The sequence below is a fragment of the Tursiops truncatus genome, chromosome 4, assembly GCF_011762595.2.
Source record: "Tursiops truncatus isolate mTurTru1 chromosome 4, mTurTru1.mat.Y, whole genome shotgun sequence".
NCBI classification, from domain to species: Eukaryota; Metazoa; Chordata; class Mammalia; order Artiodactyla; family Delphinidae; genus Tursiops; species Tursiops truncatus.
In genome coordinates, this window is record NC_047037.1 from 61,513,365 (window position 1) to 61,533,431 (window position 20,067).

Sequence of the window (20,067 nt, forward strand, 5' to 3'; positions counted from 1 at the left end):
CTATTTTCTAAACTTTTCTAGGTTTGGTGGGTTTTTGTTGTTGTTTTGTTGTTTGTTTTGGTTTTCATACCAAACTGGCTTCCTTCTTGAAGGCTTCTTCACCCCATGCCTGCCTTTCAGGCAGCTTTATTGTCTTTACTTAGTCAGTTAATACTCATCTAACTACTTTCCATCTTCCAAATTTTGGGGGATATCTTCCATCAGCTATTGTCTCTTCTCTTGTTCCTGGAGTCCTCGTGGGTTTGTATGTTATTACTTTACTGTCATTTTAGGAACAGGGTCAAATGCATATGTTTAACGTGCCAAGTCTAACCAGAAATTCCCTTCCTGTTCTGCTGCCATACTCTCAAGCCTGACTCACATTTCTAATGTGGACCGCCTACTATTCCCCAAACAAACAGGCTCTTTCTGGCCCCTTTACCTTTGCTAATAAAGTTTATGGAATATTCTTCTCACCTTCTTTGTGTCCTTGAAGACTAATCTTAAATATCATATACATGAAACCTTCTCCAATTGTCACTGCTAGAAAAATACCTTGCCCTCCTCTAATTCCCACGACATGTTTCAGCTCTCCTAAGAGACCTTCTACCAAATGGTATGTACGTCCATCACCTCCCCTATATAAGTTCCTTGAGGGAAAGAACAATATCTTAACATCTTAAATCCCTTTCAATCTGCTCAATATATATTTGTGGAATAATAAGAATTGTAATAATCAAATGTCTGCTCTACTGTGTACATTTAAAAAATGTGCATTTTAACCACAGTGGCTTTAATACTCACAGTCATTCTGCAAGGTAGAGTTTTAGCTTCAATTTTTAGGTGAGGGAACTGATGCTCAAAGATGTTAAACAACTTGCCTAAGGTCTAGCCAGAGGCAGGATCAGAAGTCAAATCCTATCCTCTCTGCCTCTAAAGTCTAAAGCCCAGTTGCTGTGCTTCACTTATTTTTTAGAAAAGTTTTTGTTAGTTACTTTTGTTTTATTAACTTGGATACTTAACACTTTTCATCCAACTGTGTGCTATTCTCTCCACTCTGAAAGTGTAGGTGCATCATGGTCATGCCATGCATTCCAAACCCTTGTCCCTCAAGCTGGAATCTTCAGCTCAGCCCCTGTGGATCTAGATCTGTTATTTATTGGACATTTACTCTCTGCCAAACAATTAGTAATACATATGGTTAAGGGCATGGGCTCTGAAAACAGGTTTAAATCCAGACTCCTCCACCTACAGCTCTGAGTGTGGGCAAGTTACAACCTATCTATGCTCAGTTTCTTCCTCTGTAAAATGAACATAATAAAAGTTACCTAAGGTTATGGTGAGAATTAGATGAATTAAATACACATAAACTGCTTAAATGAGTGTGCACTAATTAATGTTACCTCTTATTTTCATGTGCTTTATCTCACTTAACTTCACACTGACCCTAGCAGGTAGAAATTATCTTAACTTTGCAGTAAGGAGCCTGCTATACAGATATAAATTGAGGTCTGTTTGATGCTAAAATCATGTTTTTAACCACTGTGCTACAGAGCCAGAGAGACAGATGCTATTTGTGGACATTTTTCAGGCTTTTAAAATTTGGTAATTCCATGAACAAGAAGACAGTGAACAACTTTGGTCTCCAGTGCAAGTGTGGAGAGAAAGTGAGAGCATCATTCTGTGTAGAAAGAAGAGCCATCCTTAGCCCTGATCGCACTAAAGTCAGGAAAGCAGGGCTTCAGCACTCACTGCTGTGTGACATCCTCCCCACACCCTCCCCTGGTCTTATTTCTCTCATCTGTAGATGAGGGGTTGCACTGGCCATCTCCAAGAGACTTTTGGCTCTCTTGCAGTTTCCCAGCAAAGCCAGGGTATTATCTGCTGAAGGCCAGCACCATCTGGCGGCCGTGGGCCATAACCCAAGCCCATTCTTCCCACTGCCACCCGGTGGCCACTAATGCCAAGATAAGTTTGCATGGCATTTTGAATTAAAACACAAAAAACAAAAAACTCTGATACACTCATACACGTTATCTTTATAACAACCTGATAAGATAGGTAGGGCAGGTGTTTGTACTCCCTTTTACCAACAAGAAACTGGTGTGCGAAGAGGTTAGGTGAAAGGCATGGAGTCATGGCAAGCTGGTTGGGTGTCAGAGCCTGGTTTAAAAGTTTCTGAGATATTAAGCTACCTCTGAAACAGTTCCAGTAGGTATTATTGAGAACGAACCAAGTGCAAGATGCTTCACATTTCATTTAGTCTGATACTGAGTATCAATGATACTCCGTGAAGTTAAATAATTCACTCAGCATAGGGTATAGCAAAGGTAGGATTTGAACTCAGATTCTACAACTCTACCCAAAGATATTTCTCCTCCTTGCCCTCAATGCCTGGGGCTGGCACACAGAACAACCAAGTCTTCTACTCTCCAGAATCCGGTAATTCCTCTTCAGAACTGAGTCCCTAAGTTTTAGCTGGGCTGACAGTCACCCAGAATAGAGACTACATTACCCAGCCTCCCTTGCAGCTAGATGTGGGCAGAACTGATGTAGTCAATTTTAAGAAAGAGTCTCTGAAGGGAGTGGGCATAACCTTCTTTGCTGGCAGTTTCTAAAGTGGCTGCCAGTGATCCCACTTCCTGGAAGTCACACTCTTGTGTAATTCTCTCCCCTTCGGTGTGGGCTGGAGCTAGTGCTTCTAACAAATAGACTGTAGCAAAAAATGATGGGAAGTCACTTCCAAGATCAGCTTACAAAAGACCGTGACTTCTGTCTTGCTCACATTCTTGATGTCTCTTCTTGCCTGCTCGGATGAAACAAGTTGCCATGTTGTGGGTGGCCTTTTGGAGAAGCCCATGTGACAAGGAACTAAGGCCCTTGGTCCAACGGCCTGCAGGGAAGCAAATCCTGCCAATAACCATGTGAGTGAGCTTGGAAGCAGATCCTTCCCAATTTGAGGCTTGAGATGTCACAGCCTGAGCCAACACCTTGGTGGCAGACTTGTGACAGACCCTGGGCCAAATGGCCTGGCTAAGCCATGCCTGGATTCCTGAAACTGTTAGATAATATATGTTGCTGTTTTAGGCCTCTAATTTTTGGAGTAGTTACACAAACAATAAATAGCTTACATACCTTCTTCCTTCCTTTTCTCTTCCTTGCTAGTTGGAAGGTGGATGTGATGGTTGGAGCAGACTACTTGGACCAGGAGATAGACTTGGGAATTGAGGCCCCCCCCGCCCCCACCCCGCCATAGAGGAAAAATGAGAAAGAAGGAGTCTGGGGCCTGACACAGTGGAACATTACTATTGTTTTGAATTTTCTTTCATTTTCAGCTGAACCCAACGCTTCCCTTTCTGTGTTACAGAGGTATGTGTCATTTTGTGTAAGCAAGGCTATCCCCAGGCAAAATGGTGAAATAGGTGAAATTTGCATTTGATGCCCTCGTTGTTTCTGCATCTTCTCTGCTTTTTTTTTTTTTTTTTTTTTGCGGTACACGGGCCTCTCACTGTTGTGGCCTCTCCTATTGGGGAGCACAGGCTCCGGACCCGCAGGCTCAGCGGCCATGGCTCCCAGGCCCAGCCGCTCCGCGGCATGTGGGATCTTCCCGGACCGGGGCACGAACCCGTGTCCCCTGAATCGGCAGGCGGACTCTCAAACATTGCGCCACCAGGGGAGCCCATCTGCTCTTTTCTTGCTCTTTCCCTTGTCTGATACCCAGTCCAAGTCTTCAGGGACTGCTTAGTGTCCCCTTTATACGCCAGATCCCAACCCCCAACCTCCCTCTCCACCCTCTTTTTGCTATTAAGTTCCGGCAGGGCTCCCATGATGCCACTTCTCCCTTCAAAAGACTGATAAATGCGTGCTTATTTGCTTGCAGGAGTATAGGAGGAGTGGCAGGGGTGGGGCTGGAAGACAAAATACTCTAAGTAGATTTCAAATGATGGCATTTCTGGAATCGTGAATTTATCAGAAAGATATTTTTAAATAGTGAGATCTTTCTCTCAACCAAGTGCACATGGGCTGCTCTGTACTCTAGGGCTGAAGGGAAAGAGAATGTGCGAAGGCACTAGGATGAATGGGTGAATGAAAAGTGAAAGGCAAACTTTTGTCAAGAATACAAAATGGTAGAGAATATAGATCTTATTTCCTTGATGACTTTGGGGAGCAATTTATGATTCCTGAGTCCCCTACCAGTCCCCCACCCTCATTCTTTTTTCATTGCCATTCTAGTAATACTTGGATATAAAATTTGATTCTCACTAAAGCTCAGAAGAATTTGGCCTTTTGAGCTCTCATAATTTATTTCTATTATGGGTCTTAATAAATATTGCATTTTTAATTGTTTCTTCCTAGCTAGGGATCAGGGAGTATTGCTCATACCTGTGTTTCTGGCACCAAGCATGGTGCCTGGCACATAGTAGGCACTCAATACATGCTTGTGTATGCATAAGGGGGGGCTCTTTATTTCTTGGGAAGCATCCTCAGGTCAGTGTATGTGATACCCCACCACACACAAATATAAACTGTTATTGCAGAATTCATTCATTTATTTAATAAAAAATTATGGAGCTCTTACCATATGCCAAGTACTGTTCTAGATGTTAAGGATAAAAACATAAATGAAACAGATGAAAATCTCCACTCTCATGGTGCTTATGTACTAGTGGGGAAGGCAGAAACTTAAGAGATAAATAAAATATACAGCATTTTGGAGGATGGTAAGTACTATGGAAGACAATAAAGTCTGAAAGGGTGGTGAGTGAGTCCTGGGGGAAAGAGGGGTGGTCTGTGGGAGAGTCACATGTGCTTCCCAGATATCCTGAGTATTCCCCTACACTTCCTGGCTTCCATTGTGGTAAAGCAGGGCCAGGTGGCTGCTGTTGGCCAATGGACTGAGAGCAGAAGTGGTGCATATTTTCAGGCCAAGGTGGTTTAGAGCTAGTAAGCCTTTCCCATCTTCCTGCCTCAGAGAACTTAGAGGCCATGAGTTCAACAAAGAGTGTCACCAGATGGGAAGAACCTTGGTCCCTGCGTCCTGGATGGAGGAGAGTACTTCACCCCCATCTGCTTTGCATTTGTTGCCCTGACTGACACAGTGGCATTTGAACAAAGTCCCAAAGAAGCTGAGGGAGTGAGCCATGTAGTTACCTTGGGGAAAGAGCATTCCAGGCAGAGGGAACCTGAGAATGACATCTGGACCAGCTTGAGTAACTTACAGATAACCAATTTCACTTCTCTCCAGCTGTCTTGGGTGCTCTGACCCACTAAGAACCCTGTACATCAGGTTCCTTTTTTAAAAAGGAAAAGAGGCCAATTTATTTTGTGATTGTGAACAAAGAAAGAAATGGCACAACTATTCACCTCCTAGTCTCTTTCTCTCATTCTCAGGCCCCAGACATTTTTTCCTTCAGGATAAATGTGGCTTACTCTGGATACAATGTAATAGCAATGTCTGGACCATGCTCTCCATCCCTCCTGCCTTGGGGAAAGCTGGAAGAGTTGTGTTGGGTATCAGGACATCATCCTTCTGCAGCATTCCTTCAGTGGTGCTGCCCTTCTAGCTCCTGGCCGTCGGCCCACCCTCACTGATTCCCACGCCCCAAGGCTCCTACATTGCATGTGGGGCCTTTTTCTCATGGGTTTAATTTCTCTTAAGACCACTTCACAGAGGTTCCATTTTAATTGCTAACTGCTCAATTGCTTTGTCTTACTTAAAAAGACAAGTTTAATAAAGCCCAAAATTCTTCTGTCTAGGTCTTAATGACCTGTGCAAAGTTAACTTTGACGAATGGTACATTTTAAGCCAAAACATACTCTCTGAACCCTAAACATAGTATAGCTTTTGGTGCTCTTTCCAAAGGCAAGCAAATCATAACAATATTCTGTGTAGAAAAATCCAATATATAAGCTGACACCACTTTTACCTTTTTCTTCTTTTTTTAAAATCCCAATGCCTATATTTACATAATGACAAATGAAATTTTAAGAAAACTCTAATACCAATGTTTCTCAAACTTAAATAATGTTCAGGTTCCTTGTAAGGGAAAAAGAGTCTCATGGATCTCTAGAGTTGGCTTAAATTATTTTTTATGATGTTGCATACACATATATGTATATGTGTATATATGTAAACACAAAACTAAGGAAAAGATTCATTTTTATAAATTTTATGCATCTATAAATCCAAAACAAATTTATAAAGTAAATACAAACAGAACTACCAAATGGGGAAATTAAAATTTACAATGTTGACTTAATATAAGGAATGGTGTTTTGCTGAAACCAAATTTCCCCTCACAACATAAATATTTTACTGACTGCAATAGCACAGACCTGTTTAACCACGTACTTTGTGATGACTCAGTTCTCCCACTAACCTTTCTTTGTATGGTACACCACAATATAATTTGGCTATAACTTGGTGTGACCACATCATTTGTTTTTTAAGTCCCTTTGTGTTTTTTTTCTCATACGTCTGCAACAATTCACTTAGTGCTATTTGCCAATCACAAATCCAAACAGAGGCAGTGAAATTGCATTCCCAGAATAACTATAAAGTGTTGATAAATTCATAAAGAGATTCCACCCCACTAGTAATCCAATACAAATTAAAATTAGAGCCACTTCCACTACCAAACTGGCAAAGCTTTTTAAAAGGATAAAATAAATGCTGGTGGGTATGTGTGATGGGCACCCTTGAACACTTTTGGCGAGAATGAAAACTGGCCTGAATTTTCTGGAAAGCAATTTGGCAGTAGGTATTCACAGACTTAAGAGTTTTCAAAGCATTTGAATCAGTAATTTCACTTACAGGTTTTTATCCTAGGGGAATAATTTTGAAATGTGGGCAAAGATTTCTGTATAAAGATATTCATGGCCCTGTTCCTGTTAACAGTGAAAAATAGGAACCCTCCTAATGTCCAAAAATAATGACATCAACTATATTATCAACAATTATGTAGGCATTACAAATATTTGTGAACAATTTGAATAACAGTATATAATTTTCAAGATCTAACATTGAGAAATAATGCCATTTGCAGCAACACGTATGGACCTAGAGACTATTATACTAAGCGAAGTAAGTCAGAAAGGGAAAGACAAATACCATATGATATCATTTATATGTATAATCTAAAATATGACACAAATGAACATATCTATGAAACAAAAACAAACTCACAGACACAGAGAACAGACTTGTAGTTGCCGTGGGGAAGGGAAGGATTGGGAGTTTGGGATTAGCAGACTCAAACTACTATATACAGAATGGATAAACAACAAGGTCCTGCTGTATAGCACAGGGAACTATATTCAATATCCTGTGATAAACCATAATGGAAAAGAGTATGAAAAAGAATATATATATAACTGAATCACTTTGCTGTACACCAGAAATTAACACAACATTGTAAATCAACTGTATTTCTATAAAATTTGAAAAAAACCAAAAAGATATAACATTGAGGAAAAAATAAAAAGCAGGGTACAGTACTATATTTTCTATATAGTTCTATTATATAAAAAATATAAATATGCAAAGTAAAAGACCCAACGAAAATAAGTCAAAACCATGAGTGCTTTTTTCCTGAAATGTGGGTAATTTATGCTTTACTTTTTATATTTCCTGGTTCTTTCAAGTTTTCAATAATAAGTATACAACAGTTTCATTTTTTTTAATTAATGTAAACAGCCCTATAAAGGACAGCATGTCAGTTGGACCATGCTAAAACACTCCTGACTGTGAGTTGGAATTGCTTCCCTACAACATCTATCCACAGGTCCCAGGTCTACTTTCTAGAGTTACACAGAGTAAGTTTACAACTACAGCAGAGATGTTTCAAGAAGGTCAGTTAGCAACCTTCCCCACCTCCCACCTCCATAACCCAGCTCCCCCCACTTCTGTCAATTTCCTCTCTGCCTAACACTTTCAGCTGTTCTCTGTCAGTGTCTCCGATTTCACCAGCCTGCTTACCTTGCTCCAGACAGGCTCCTGTTTAATAAGTTTCCTCTAACAATGTGATATTCAGAACTAAAGACAGGTCTTCAGAGTTCTAAAGTACAGCTACAGTTATGCCACTCCTCTGTTTAAGAACTTCCAAAGGCTCTTACCAGAAGATCAGACCCACCAGCTTGCCATTAATGCCCTCCTGGATCTGGTTTGAGCCTTTTGTACCTCTAACACACTCTACACCAGTGCTTTCAAGCTATGGGTTGCTATGTATTAGTGTCATGAAATCAATTTTTTAACCAGCATCAAAAAAAAAAATAGAAAATACCAAGTTGCATTGCACATACTAAAGACAATGTCACAGGGTGTACACACATGCACGCGCACGCGCGCGCGCGCGCGCACACACACACACACACACACACACTAGGTTACAAGGTCATAGCTGAAATGTATTTCTTACTGTGAGTGATGATCAAAAAATTTGAAAGCCACTGCCCATGTCAGAGCCACATCAGGCCAGCAGCTTGTCTCCAATCTTGCTTTGTAATGCCTTTAATCCCACTGTTCCCTCAGCTAGGAATTCTCCCTGCTCTCTGCCTACTGAAATCCTTCAGCGTCCTAATAAGACAGCACATCCTCCCTGAAGTGTTCCCCATTTTCCCTCATGTGTGATCCTGAAATGATGATCTCATACCTTTCTTATAGCACTCAAAACAGCCTGCCTTGCACTGTACTTTTGTCTGTACACTGAGTTCTTAGAGTACCTGGAGGGCAGGGCTGTGTCTTACCCACCTTTGGGTCCTTCAAAGACCCAGAAGTATAGTGAACCGGATTGATGCTCAATAAATGTCTCCCCAACTGAATATTTTCTCTATCTCCTTCCAGGAACATTTTCTGGTGTGCTTCCTCCTTCTATTTTCTTGACCATAGGCCCCAGTAGGCATAAGATCTGTGTCCTGGGGCCCACGTTATCTACAGTGGTGCCTCTAAAAACCAGTCTGTCCTGAAAGTGTTCATCTTTCTTGAGGAGGAATAAGAGAAATAAACATAGTTCTATCCATTTTAAAGATCTCTCCTTTATTTGAGAGCGTATCTCTCCTATACTTTTGCTGTTAAGATGTATTTTTATGGAGCAATGTTGACGGTAAATTAGAAAATAATAGTTGATTTCTAGTGTGTGTGTGCTAATTGTCTTTATTTGGCAAAATAAAAAGCTGGTAATTCTATATTCGTATTTAAAAAGATTAAAATTAAAAATTACTGGTTGGGAATCAACTACCCTTTCTGGGCTGGCTGAAGATAGGTTCACTTTCTTAAATGCTAGATAAATTCACTGACATAGGGCTGGAGGAGGGTTTCTCTTCTCATCTAACGGACTACTATTTATTGGTCTACTCTCCTCCTCTGACGTTTCCACTCTCCGGTTCCTAACGATGTTAATCACGCCAGAAGTCCCTGGGGTGAGACAGTGTATCTCTGGCCCTTTAAATGGGGGCGTGGTGTAGAGGGGCGGACCGCCCAGGAGAGACCCGGGTGAGAAGAGGAAAGCGGAAGCATGGCCACCGGGTAGATACTGCGCGTGCGTGGGGCTAGAGCAGGGGGCGGGTCACGCGGGCTTGGGATCCTGGGCTGGAAAGGCTGAGAGCTCAGGTAACGAATCTCCGGAGAGCGGGCCAACGGGGTGGGGGCAGTGGTGGGGGGGCTGTACCCGGGGCGGGAGGAGAACGCGTGCCGGGTCCTTGAGCCTCGGCCCTTTCCCCCGCGCGACAGCGGGGCGGCCTTGGAGTGGCTGACCGAGCGGCCCCTGATGGGCTAACAGGACCAGGGCCCACCGTCCGGGCGGGGTTGACTCTGGGGCGGAGGAGAGTGTCCTGTGTTTGGCTTGGAACTTGGGTTAGGCAGTTTCCACTTGTTGGTTCCAAAGAATGTGAAGCTGAGGTGCAGGTGCACCCGCTTCTCCAGATTGTGAGCCTTGGAGGCCGGTAATCACTTCCCTCCCGCAGCGGAACAGGTGTGTAGCCCGCCTTTGGGGTCTGGGGCGCAGGTGTAGGCTCCTCCATCCCTCGAGGCCTGGGATAAGTGTGCTTCCCGAGTGTGAGGCAGAAGCTTAGATGGGGTGTCCATCTAAGGATTGGTGCGCACCCTGTGAGGCTCGGTCCAGTTTCTCTCTGCTTGCAACGTGTGCCCCAGAGTGAGGGCAGCAGGGGACACGTGGGTCTCTGATGTTCGAGGCCATTCCTGTGTCCTGGTTAGTTCTCCAAGTGTGGTACTTGGGGAAGGAGTGGTGGGGCAGATGGAAACAGAGCTGCCTAAAATGTTTGGGTGTGTTTCAAAGGAGGAAAGGTGGGATGAAATAGTATCCGTGAGAAAGGTTTCATGGCTACGGGTGGTCAGGAACTGCTGGGGAGCCTTCTCCAAACAGGCATGCCTCCTTCATACCCTGCTAATGTTAGATTGATACTAGAATGGTCAGGAAGGCTGTGTCCTCTACCATACTCCCCGACCCACAGCAAACAAGCCAAACGTGGTCGGTAACTTGTGGTGCCAACTTTACTCCAGATGTCTGCGATTAGGAGATAAATTAAGTATCAGGTGTGTGTTTCAAGTACCTCTAATATAAATGGGGATGGAGGCCCTACATATGTTTGTGTAAGATATGGGTTTGCTCATGGTTAAATTTAAGAAGAGTAGCTATTGAAATCTCTGTCAATAGCTGGTGTGTTCCATAGAATGCAGAATAACGATAAATGGGAGAAAAAATTCTGGTTGAACTATTGGCTTCGTATGTCAAAGAGACGTATGTGAGGAAATTTTTTCCAGAGGTCAAGGGAATAGTATGTTGATTATCCTTTATACATTTCCTTTGTACCTGGACCAGCGTCGGCAGATGGATGTTTTCTGTCTTCCAGAATATTGGGACCTCTTGGTGATTTTTCAACTCTTTCCCACCCTTTCATAGACATATCAACCATTGTGACACCAAATGTCAGTTATGTATGTGAATGAAAAGTAAGGCCTTTTGAACTTAAGTATGTTTAACTTTTGTTTATAGTTTTCACAGAGTTTAGATAACATCTTCTCTTAACCTACAGCTTCGGGTGTCATCTGTATATATTTGTAAGAACAAACTGTTCTATTCTTAAGTGAATTTTGAATTAATGTGTGAATTATCTTCATTCTGTATAACAGCCTTTGTGTTATGTCATCCAGGCTTAAGCACCCTAGAGAGAAATCTCCTACCTCCAATATTTATAAGTTTCAGGGAAGGACACTGGTTGGCCAGATTGGATACAAGAATGTCATGTGCTTATTCTTCTGGCCAAGCAGAGAGGGTATTTGATTGGCAGCACCACCAAAATTACATGGTTGAAGTGGAGGAGGAGCGGTCTTCCAAAGGAAAGATGGGTCTGTTTCTGAAGTCGATGAGTAAGGGTGAAACTTGAGCACCCTCAAAAAGTACCTTGAAGATTGAGTACCCGGGGAAGGAGTCATGTTAGAGACTGATCTCTCAGGAAGTTCAGCACGGCCAGTTTTTGCTCGATGTTGGAACAGGTGAAACGGATTGCCGTGTATGAGGCATGCGAGAAGTGAGACTGACCAAAAAGCCAGTGGATACCCACCCCCTCCCCCCATGCATACTCTGAAGCTTGTAGTTATTGAGTGGAGCGGTATGCAGAGTCCCTGGCTCTGTGTGAATCATTTCTTTTCTTCTCTTTCCATTTGTCGTAGATAATGGTTGAATTCCTATAAATTGAATGAACTTATGATACATTTTCACTGTTTTCATCTTGGCCTATAGGCTGAATTAATGTAAAAAAACAAAATATTTGAAATTCTGGAGTTTGTGTCATGTCATACATGAGCGAAATGATCATTTAAAAAAATCAATGTTAGGGATTAACAAAAAACTCACTTAGATGCAAAGAGGGGAACTTGCAAGGTGGGAGGCTTTTGTGGGCAGAATGACTAGCCATATCTTATTTTGAATGACCAGAACTGCTGTTTAAGGCTCTGGAAGCCAGTGATGCAGTGTTGCTTGGCCGCTTACCTAGGGAGGGAGGGTGGGGGGGAGGTGGTTAGGTGGATGGATTGGTGGGGTGAATAGCTACTATGTAATTAGGCACTGGGAATACAGTGATGAAAAAAGGCAGATATGGTCTTCATTTTCCTGGAACCTACATTCCAGTTGAGGGAAGGGAATGGAGGTTCAGACATGGAAAAATGATTGCAATGTGGTAAGTGTGATAAAAGGAGAACAATGTTATAGGTGCTTATTAACCAGGAACCTAGTTTAGTTGAGCAGGACAAAAAGAAGCTTTTTTGAGGAAGCAGAGTTTTAGCTGCTATCTGAAGGATGAAGATGATCGTCTGTAGTTGACAGGCCTCATTACATAAAGGTAGAACTCAATTATAACTTGGTTTATTATGGCATAGATTCCTGCATGCTATAAGTCAAATAATATCATCTGAAGCTTAACAATTACAGGTAATAAAACTGGTATATTTAGGCCTTCCCTGGTGGCACAGTGGTTGAGAGTCCGCCTGCTGATGCAGGGGACACGGGTTCGTGCCTCAGTCTGGGAAGATCCCACATGCCACGGAGCGGCTGGGCCCGTGAGCCATGGCCGCTGAGCCTGCGCGTCTGGAGCCTGTGCTCCGCAACGGGAGAGGCCACAACAGTGAGAGGCCCACGTACCGCAACAACAAAAAAACCCAAAAAACAAAAAACTGGTATATTTAATTTGCAACACAGGTGTTATTCTTACATTCCAATTCTTGTGTTGATCAGCAGATATTTATTGAATGTCTGCCTAGCTATGCAAGTCAGTGAGCCCAGTGATGTGGAGTATACAAAAACACCTGGCCCCATTTCTGTTGTGCAGCTGGGGAGAAAAGAAGTAGTCACATGGTAAGTTAACTAATGAATCAATATAAGGAAAGTGCCAAGCTGCTGTTCAAAAGAAGACATGCATTCTGGATTCAGAGGGTGTTTAGGGAAGGAAGGTTCCCAGAAGGAAGGATGGAAAGAAGGGATTTAGATAAATGGAAGGAAAAGGAAAGGGAAGGTGAATTAGTGTGAGCAGACATGGAGGGAAAGTGGTAGCTATTCTTTTTTTTGGGCTGTGCTGTGTCTTCGTTGCTGCGTGCGGGCTTTCTCTAGTTGCCGCGAGTGGGGGCTGCTCTTGGTTGCGGTGCGTGGGCTTCTCATCACGGTGGCTTCTCTTGCGGAGCACGGGCTCTAGGTGCACAGGCTTCAGTAGTTGCGGCACGCGGGTTCTAGAGCGCAGGCTCAGTAGTTGTGTGTGTCCCTTGCATTGGCAGGTGGATTCTCAACCACTGAGCCACCAGGGAAGTCCTCGAAGTTATTCCTGAAGGACTCTGAATACAAATAATAAGTTTAGTCATAAAGGAGCTGTTATTCTGCCTGGAATGGCTTAGAATTTGGAATTTTATCCTGTAGGCATTGGGGAGCTGTTAAAAAAGAGTCCATTTACCAGAGAAAGATAATAGAAAACAAATAGAAGTTAATTCTGTATTATATTTTTCTTCACAAAACAAACCACGAGAAGATAAAACAAAACAAAGAAATGGAAGAAGAGAAATACTTGGATTGGGAGGACCAGAAACAAAGTTGATGTGTAAAATTGCTTTCATATCATGATTTTGTGATATCTTTTGGGGGATATAGTATATTTAAAAAAAGACAAACTTGATTTGATTTCAGTGTAATTTGAAAACTGTCTCATATAACACTTTTGGGAGGAAGAGATTGTCAGTGAATAAATAGGATCCTGGAACTTGAGAACAGTTGGGAATGTCTGCCAAGGTTAAAAAAACTGGTGGAAGAGTTCCTCATTTACCTGGCCTAATATAGGTCACATTCTAACACATTCTTGTTTCAGGGTCTTTAACTTTAGAAGAATTTGGAAATCTTGAGGAACTTTTAAATTTCTTGAAAACCTAAACTGTGTCCAGGCATTATTCTAAGTGCTTTACAGTCATTATATCATTTATTCTTAACAGTAACTCTGCCAAATAGGTAGTTGCATTCCTAAGAGTCAGGACTCGCAATTGTAAGTGACCCCCACCTCCCCTCCCCACCCCCCCGCCGAAAAAAAGAAAAATTGGGAGAGTGTGTTGGCTTATGTAGCCAAAATGCCAGAAAGCTGTGGCTGGAGCTAACATCATAAAACACTGGAACCTGGAGCCTGAATGATGGCAGGACACTCGTTCCTCCTCGTCTCCGCTTCTGTTTATAGATTGCTTTCATTCTTGCTAGAGAATTTGTACCTAGAGTATAAATTCTGTTGATAGAGGCAGATCTCCAGTGACAGATGCATAGTAGATGTTTAGTTGATATGTGTTGAATAAATGACCTCCTTTTCTGCAGAACAGGATGGGGTGGAGGGTGGGGAATATTGCTCAGCCTTATTATGCATTGTTTAAAGAACAGTGGAAATGGCTCTTCCTTACCAGTTCCATTTTAGTGAATCCTGGTGAAGGACCCTGGCTATATTGTGCAATCTCTGTTACCAGGGGCTTTTTGATTGGCAGCCTCTACAAGAACCACATGGTTTGAAGGAGGCTTTCCCAGAACAAGAGGTGATGCTCTGGGCAAACAGCACAAATGGCCACAATATTTCATCTTACAGATGTAGAAATAGAGGGGCTCAGAAAGGGTAGACAAATTGACCAAGGTCATAGATAGGAATTGGTAAACCCCGATTCAAATATGGTTTTAATGGACTCTTTGGTTTATGTTCTTTCCAGTTTGCCGCCACATCACACTAACAGGAGCTCGGTGAAGTGAAGGTTGGAAATGAAGTAGGGTAGCGTGGCAGGATGATGTTATTTTTTCAGAGAATGCTTGATTTCTTGAAACTTCTTCAGTGCAGTATTGGTGTTCACAGATGCTGAGCTGTTCTGAGAACCTTTCATTAACTCCAGATAGAAGATTTAAAAAGAACCAGGAAAAAATTGTTTTCCTTTCTGAGTTATTTTGGGGACACAAATGTGAAGAATGAAACATTTTAGGTTATTGAATCATTTAAAGTTTTTGTTCTTGTTATGTGGTCTTTTCCACTATTTAAAAAAATGTGTAAGAATAAAACTTAACTGTACTCAGGAAACACTGAATGTGAATTTGTGCATGCTTGCAAACATTCCTTGACTAATTGAAATCATTTTTGCTAAGTGGTACAAATAAGAGTGAACTTTATTAAGAAGTAATTTGTCATGAGCCAATTCAGTCTTCTTTGAAGAAGGGCTTGTAAACGCTAATATTGCTCCTGCCTTTGGCTCATTGCAAAAGGAGAAGTACATTTAGTACCCGAGATTGGAAAGATGCTTTCAAATGTTGCCAGTTACAGAGTGCCCTCAGTTATGTCTTCTAGGAATGTAGTTGATAGCATGTGTTTGTAGGACAGAGCGTTAGAGTCTATCTTCTGCAACATGTGAAAGGAATTAGTCTGTTTGGTAATGTACCAAATGTACTAGCTAGAAAAGTTGGTTTCAGCTCTTGAAAAATCAGTCTTCATGAGTCTGCATGTCTTTCTTATGCATAGTAGATATTCATTTTTTAAAATATGATAAAAAGAAATATTGAAGGAAGTGAAATTCATTTTAAGTGTACTAAAAAAATGACCATAACTAGATAAAATTGTTAATGAGTTTTGGGCATGTTATTTTATTTTTTAACTTATTATTATTTTTTTTAAATGTTCCTTAAACTCACCAGCATACAAATGTGAGCAGGCACTCTTCCCACACTCAGATTGTATCATGAGTGCATGTTTTTTTTTTTAAATAAATTTATTTATTTTAGGCTGTGTTGGGCCTTCGTTGCACGTGGGCTTTCTCTAGTTGTGGCGAGCGGGGGCTACTCTTCATTGCGGTGCACGTGCTTCTCATTGTGGTGGCTTCTCTTGTTGTGAAGCACAGGCCCAGAGCTCATGGGCTTCAGCAGTTGTGGCGCACGGGCTCAGTAGTTGTGGCTCGTGGGCTCTAGAGCACAGGCTCAGTAGTTGTGGTGCATGGGCTTAGTTGCTCTGCAGCATGTGGGATCTTCCTGGACCAGGGCTCGAACCCGTGTCCCCTGCATTGGCAGGCGGATTCTTAACCTCTGCGCCACCAGGGAAGTCCCTGGGCATGTTATTTTAAAAAGAACAATAACAACAACTAATTCTCAGCTCCCTTTAAAAAAATTAATTCTGTGGCTCGGAGGTTCTCAGCCTTTTTTTCTGCCTTCACTTCAGTAAGGAATAAGAGTAAGAGAAGTTCGTTTGGTGGGGAAGTTTGGTGGTGGTGGTGATTATGCCCTCTGTGGGCAGTATGTAGTTTGAAAAAGCTTTCTACTGAGAATTACTGCTAGTTGTTGGGTACTGTGGAAAACACCTAGTCTAGAAAACAAAATGACCTTTGTTTTTATTATCATCATTACTATGGCATTGTTTCTATTTTCATATGTTTGCTTCTTTATTCTAAACAGGAAGAGCTAAGTGATGGACTTTTTAAAGTTTGGTTACTTGTAGCCTAATTATAACACAAACTAAAAACATTTAAGGGCAAATGTAATTGTTAAACTTATAATTTTTTTCCCCAAAAATATTTTTAGTTTTCTAGAAATTTTGCAGACAGCTGTTTTCTACACAGCTTTTAAAGTAAACCAGATTATCTGTTTCTTTTTGATATGGTATTATACCATTTAGAGCTGTGAAAAATACCAAAAAATTGCATACATTTCTTTAGTATTTCAGTTTTCCCTGAAAATGTCTGTCTTTAACTAGCCTTCTTTCTAGAACTCTCTAGTCAGCTGTGGAATTTTTTTTTTGGCGGTACGCGGGCCTCTCACTGTCGTGGCCTCTTCCGTTGCGGAGCACAGGCTCCGGACACGCAGGCTCAGCGGCCATGGCTCACGGGCCCAGCCGCTTCGTGGCATGTGGGATCTTCCCGGACCGGGGCACGAACCTGTGTCCCCTGCATTGGCAGGAGGACTCTCAACCACTGCGCCACCAGGGAAGCCCTGTGGAATTATTTTATCCTGGCATCATTGTTGTCTCCCCTAATAGATCCGAACCTTTAGATTTGCTAGTGTCCTGTTAAGTGGCTAGCTATCCATTCTGTGCCCTCTGTGTCTGCACTAAGTTCCCTTAGAGGTCTATGGCCCTGTATGGATGACAGTGACAAAACTGGACTATATGCTTATCTTTAAGGAGAACTGGAGATATGCTCAGGTTTGGGAGTGTGAAGAAGGGGTTAATTGCAGCTTTTGGCACCAGTTACCCTCTTGTTCTTAGGTACATAAATCTAGTTGGTACCAGGTCTAGTGGCTGAGCTTGCCCCAAGTCTGTCACTATCACCAGGCTTAGGATTTCGGGTGGTGGACCACTTCCTAGACTCCTGAGTCAGATGTTCCTCCTTTGTGCTGCCATAGAAACCCTCCCTGCATATCATAACCCATACCCTAGGATTGATTTCTGTTTGCCTGTAGTCAGATGATTGAGTGAAGAATCAGTTTCCACAGAAGTCTGACCCAGTAAGTCTTTGGAATGTCCAGTTGAGGAAATCTAAATGATAAATATTTTTTCTTTTTTGAAAAGAGATCATCATTCAGTTCATCATGATCTAAGCCCAAAAAACAGAACAAAACAAACAAAAACTTGCTTGGATTGACCGAATACAGTTATTAAAAGTAAACATGGACAATGAACCAGACCATGAAAATGTGGAACAGAGCCTCTGTGCCAAGACTACTGATGAAGAACTGAATAAGTCTCTCAATCTGGAGGCTTCACTTTCAAAATTCTCCTACATAGATCTGGACAAGGAACTGGAGTTCAAAAATGATCTGGTAAAAATTCAGCTTTTGTCAGGTTTGAGGTTTAACCAAAATGTTGGTTAGAGTGTACTTTATGATCCAAAGACTCTAAATATATCATATTTTGCATAGATTAATAGGCATCTCTATACAGTTTTATGCAGTAATATTACTCTTCATTTGTATAGCTCATTACAGTTTATGAAACACTTTAATACATCTTCTCATTTGAGCTTCACAAGCCTGATACTCCATTTTGTGGGGGAAGAAACTGAAGTGCAGCTATGTTGAATGATGTCTCAATATCATAGCGCTAGTGGTAGGTTTAGAATTCTTGTGCAGTGATTTTTTTCCTCATTGATTTGATATTAATAGGTTTTTGTGGCCATGAGACTATTTAATGACAAGTTGTTTGACCTAATCATCCACCACCATAATTTATGAAATACTGAGAAACGCAGTGTCAGTCCTTTGTGTATTGCTTATGGCTTATGTCTAAACTTAGAAAATTAGGGCTTGTCGTAAGAAATGCTGTTTTGTTTAAGAAAGCAGATGCCAAAGCCCTTCAACAGAAGCTTTCTGGAAAGGGCTGTCAGGATGGTGGCATCAGTGCATATTTGTGCTTGATAATCACTGAATATGCGGATAGTCTGTAGTCTTTTGACCTGACCCTTTGTATCATAGATTATTGAGTTGGCTGTCTGTGTGAAGAATTTGGTGGTATGTTTGTCTCTTAATTGATAATGGTTCTAATCAATTAAAACGCCCTCACAGTTATAAGAGGGAAAGCATTATTATGTGAGCATTAATTTCTTTTCTCTGTTTAGATTGATGATAAGGAGTTTGATATTCCTCAAGTTGATACTCCTCCAACACTGGAAAGCATACTAAATGAAGTAAGTATATACTAATGATTGCTATCATTTTATGGCATTGATTTGAATACTTCTGGGTTATACTGTATGTCTCTAGACCTGCATTGTCGAATATGGGAGCCAATAGTCACATGTGACAATTTAAATTGATTACAGTTAAATAAAAATTAAAACTTCATTTACTCAGTTATACAGGGCACACTTCAAGTGCTCAGTTGTCACATGTGGCTAGTGGCTACTGTAGTGAACAGCATAGATACAAAATATTTCCATTATTGCAAAAAGTTCTGTTGGACATGCTGATCTAGGTTGTGAGCTTCTCAAGGGCAGAAGCTATGTCTTGTTCATCTCTGTGCCCAGTACAATGCCTCATACTTGGTAGATTAAAGAAATGTTTTAGTAAGTGAGTTGAAATACTAAATTCATGACACTTTTGAGATTTGTGTTATGTTTTGATAATGTTATCTCTACCAGTGATATTCAAATAGCTCGTCCTCTGATACAAAAGAGCATCTGCAGCCTTGTAATGCACTTCATCACTGTTCTGTATAAAGAAAACGAAGCCTCCATAGTTTATCTTGTGAATACCATCTCTATTAAAAAGGTTTGTAGAGTTATGAAATGATGTTCCTTTCTGAATTAGCAGATCATAAAGGCTTTATAAAGGAACTCTGTGGAAGTACATGTTGGTGAAGTGTGCCAGTTTTTTTGTACCCTGCATCTGCTGACAGTTCTTCAGCTCAGTCTTCTTGATCTTTAAAAACTTGCTTAAGACTCCCATTGGAGGCTTTAGCTTCTAATTTGAGAAAGATTTTTTTTTTTTTTGCAGTACGTGGGCCTCTCACTGGGCCTCTCACTGTTGTGGCCTCTCTCGTTGCGGAGCACAGGCTCCGGACGTGCAGGCTCAGCAGCCATGGCTCACGGGTCTAGCCGCTCCGCGGCATGTGGGATCTTCCCAGACCATGTCACGAACCCGTGTCCCCTGCATCGGCAGGCGGACTCTTAACCACTGCGCCACGAGGGAAGCCCTCAGAAAGATTTTTAAAATCTATTTCAGATACATAGTTGTGTTTTCCAAAAGATAATGATGCAAAGCTTCCTCAATAGAAATGCCCACTGACCCCATACATCTGAGTGGGTTGGGCCCTGGTCTTTATTACTTCTTTATCTATACTTGCAAACTACCTTCTCAGTGAATTGTATCTTTTATTTCTTTTTTTAAAAATATCAGCTTGATGTCGCTGTTTCTTTGAATGTATTTTAACTTCAGAAATGTTATGTATGATCTGTGTTAATAAGACTTAAGCGTTTTTAATTTTGACAAAGAAGTCTTTGGTCAATGAAAGAATATCCTGTTACAGTGATGGTTATTTATTGCTTCCTAATATAGAGGAAATCTTTCATTTAGCAATGAAGAGATTAATTTTAGTCAGTTTTGA

General features: G+C 41.5%; 1 protein-coding gene across 3 annotated transcripts in view; it reads left to right on the forward strand.

The window, feature by feature from the left end:
* Positions 1–9,488: 9,488 nt before the first annotated feature.
* The window catches only part of VPS8 (VPS8 subunit of CORVET complex), a 304,464-nt gene continuing 293,885 nt past the window's right edge, over positions 9,489–20,067 (forward strand). For all 3 annotated transcript variants that reach the window (XM_073803975.1, XM_019946111.3, XM_073803976.1), the window contains exons 1-3: positions 9,489–9,586; positions 17,536–17,786; positions 18,581–18,649. In XM_073803975.1, the coding sequence (XP_073660076.1) occupies positions 17,634–17,786; positions 18,581–18,649 (222 nt within the window). In that variant the 5' untranslated portion in view covers positions 9,489–9,586; positions 17,536–17,633. The remainder of the gene's footprint in view (positions 9,587–17,535; positions 17,787–18,580; positions 18,650–20,067) is intronic.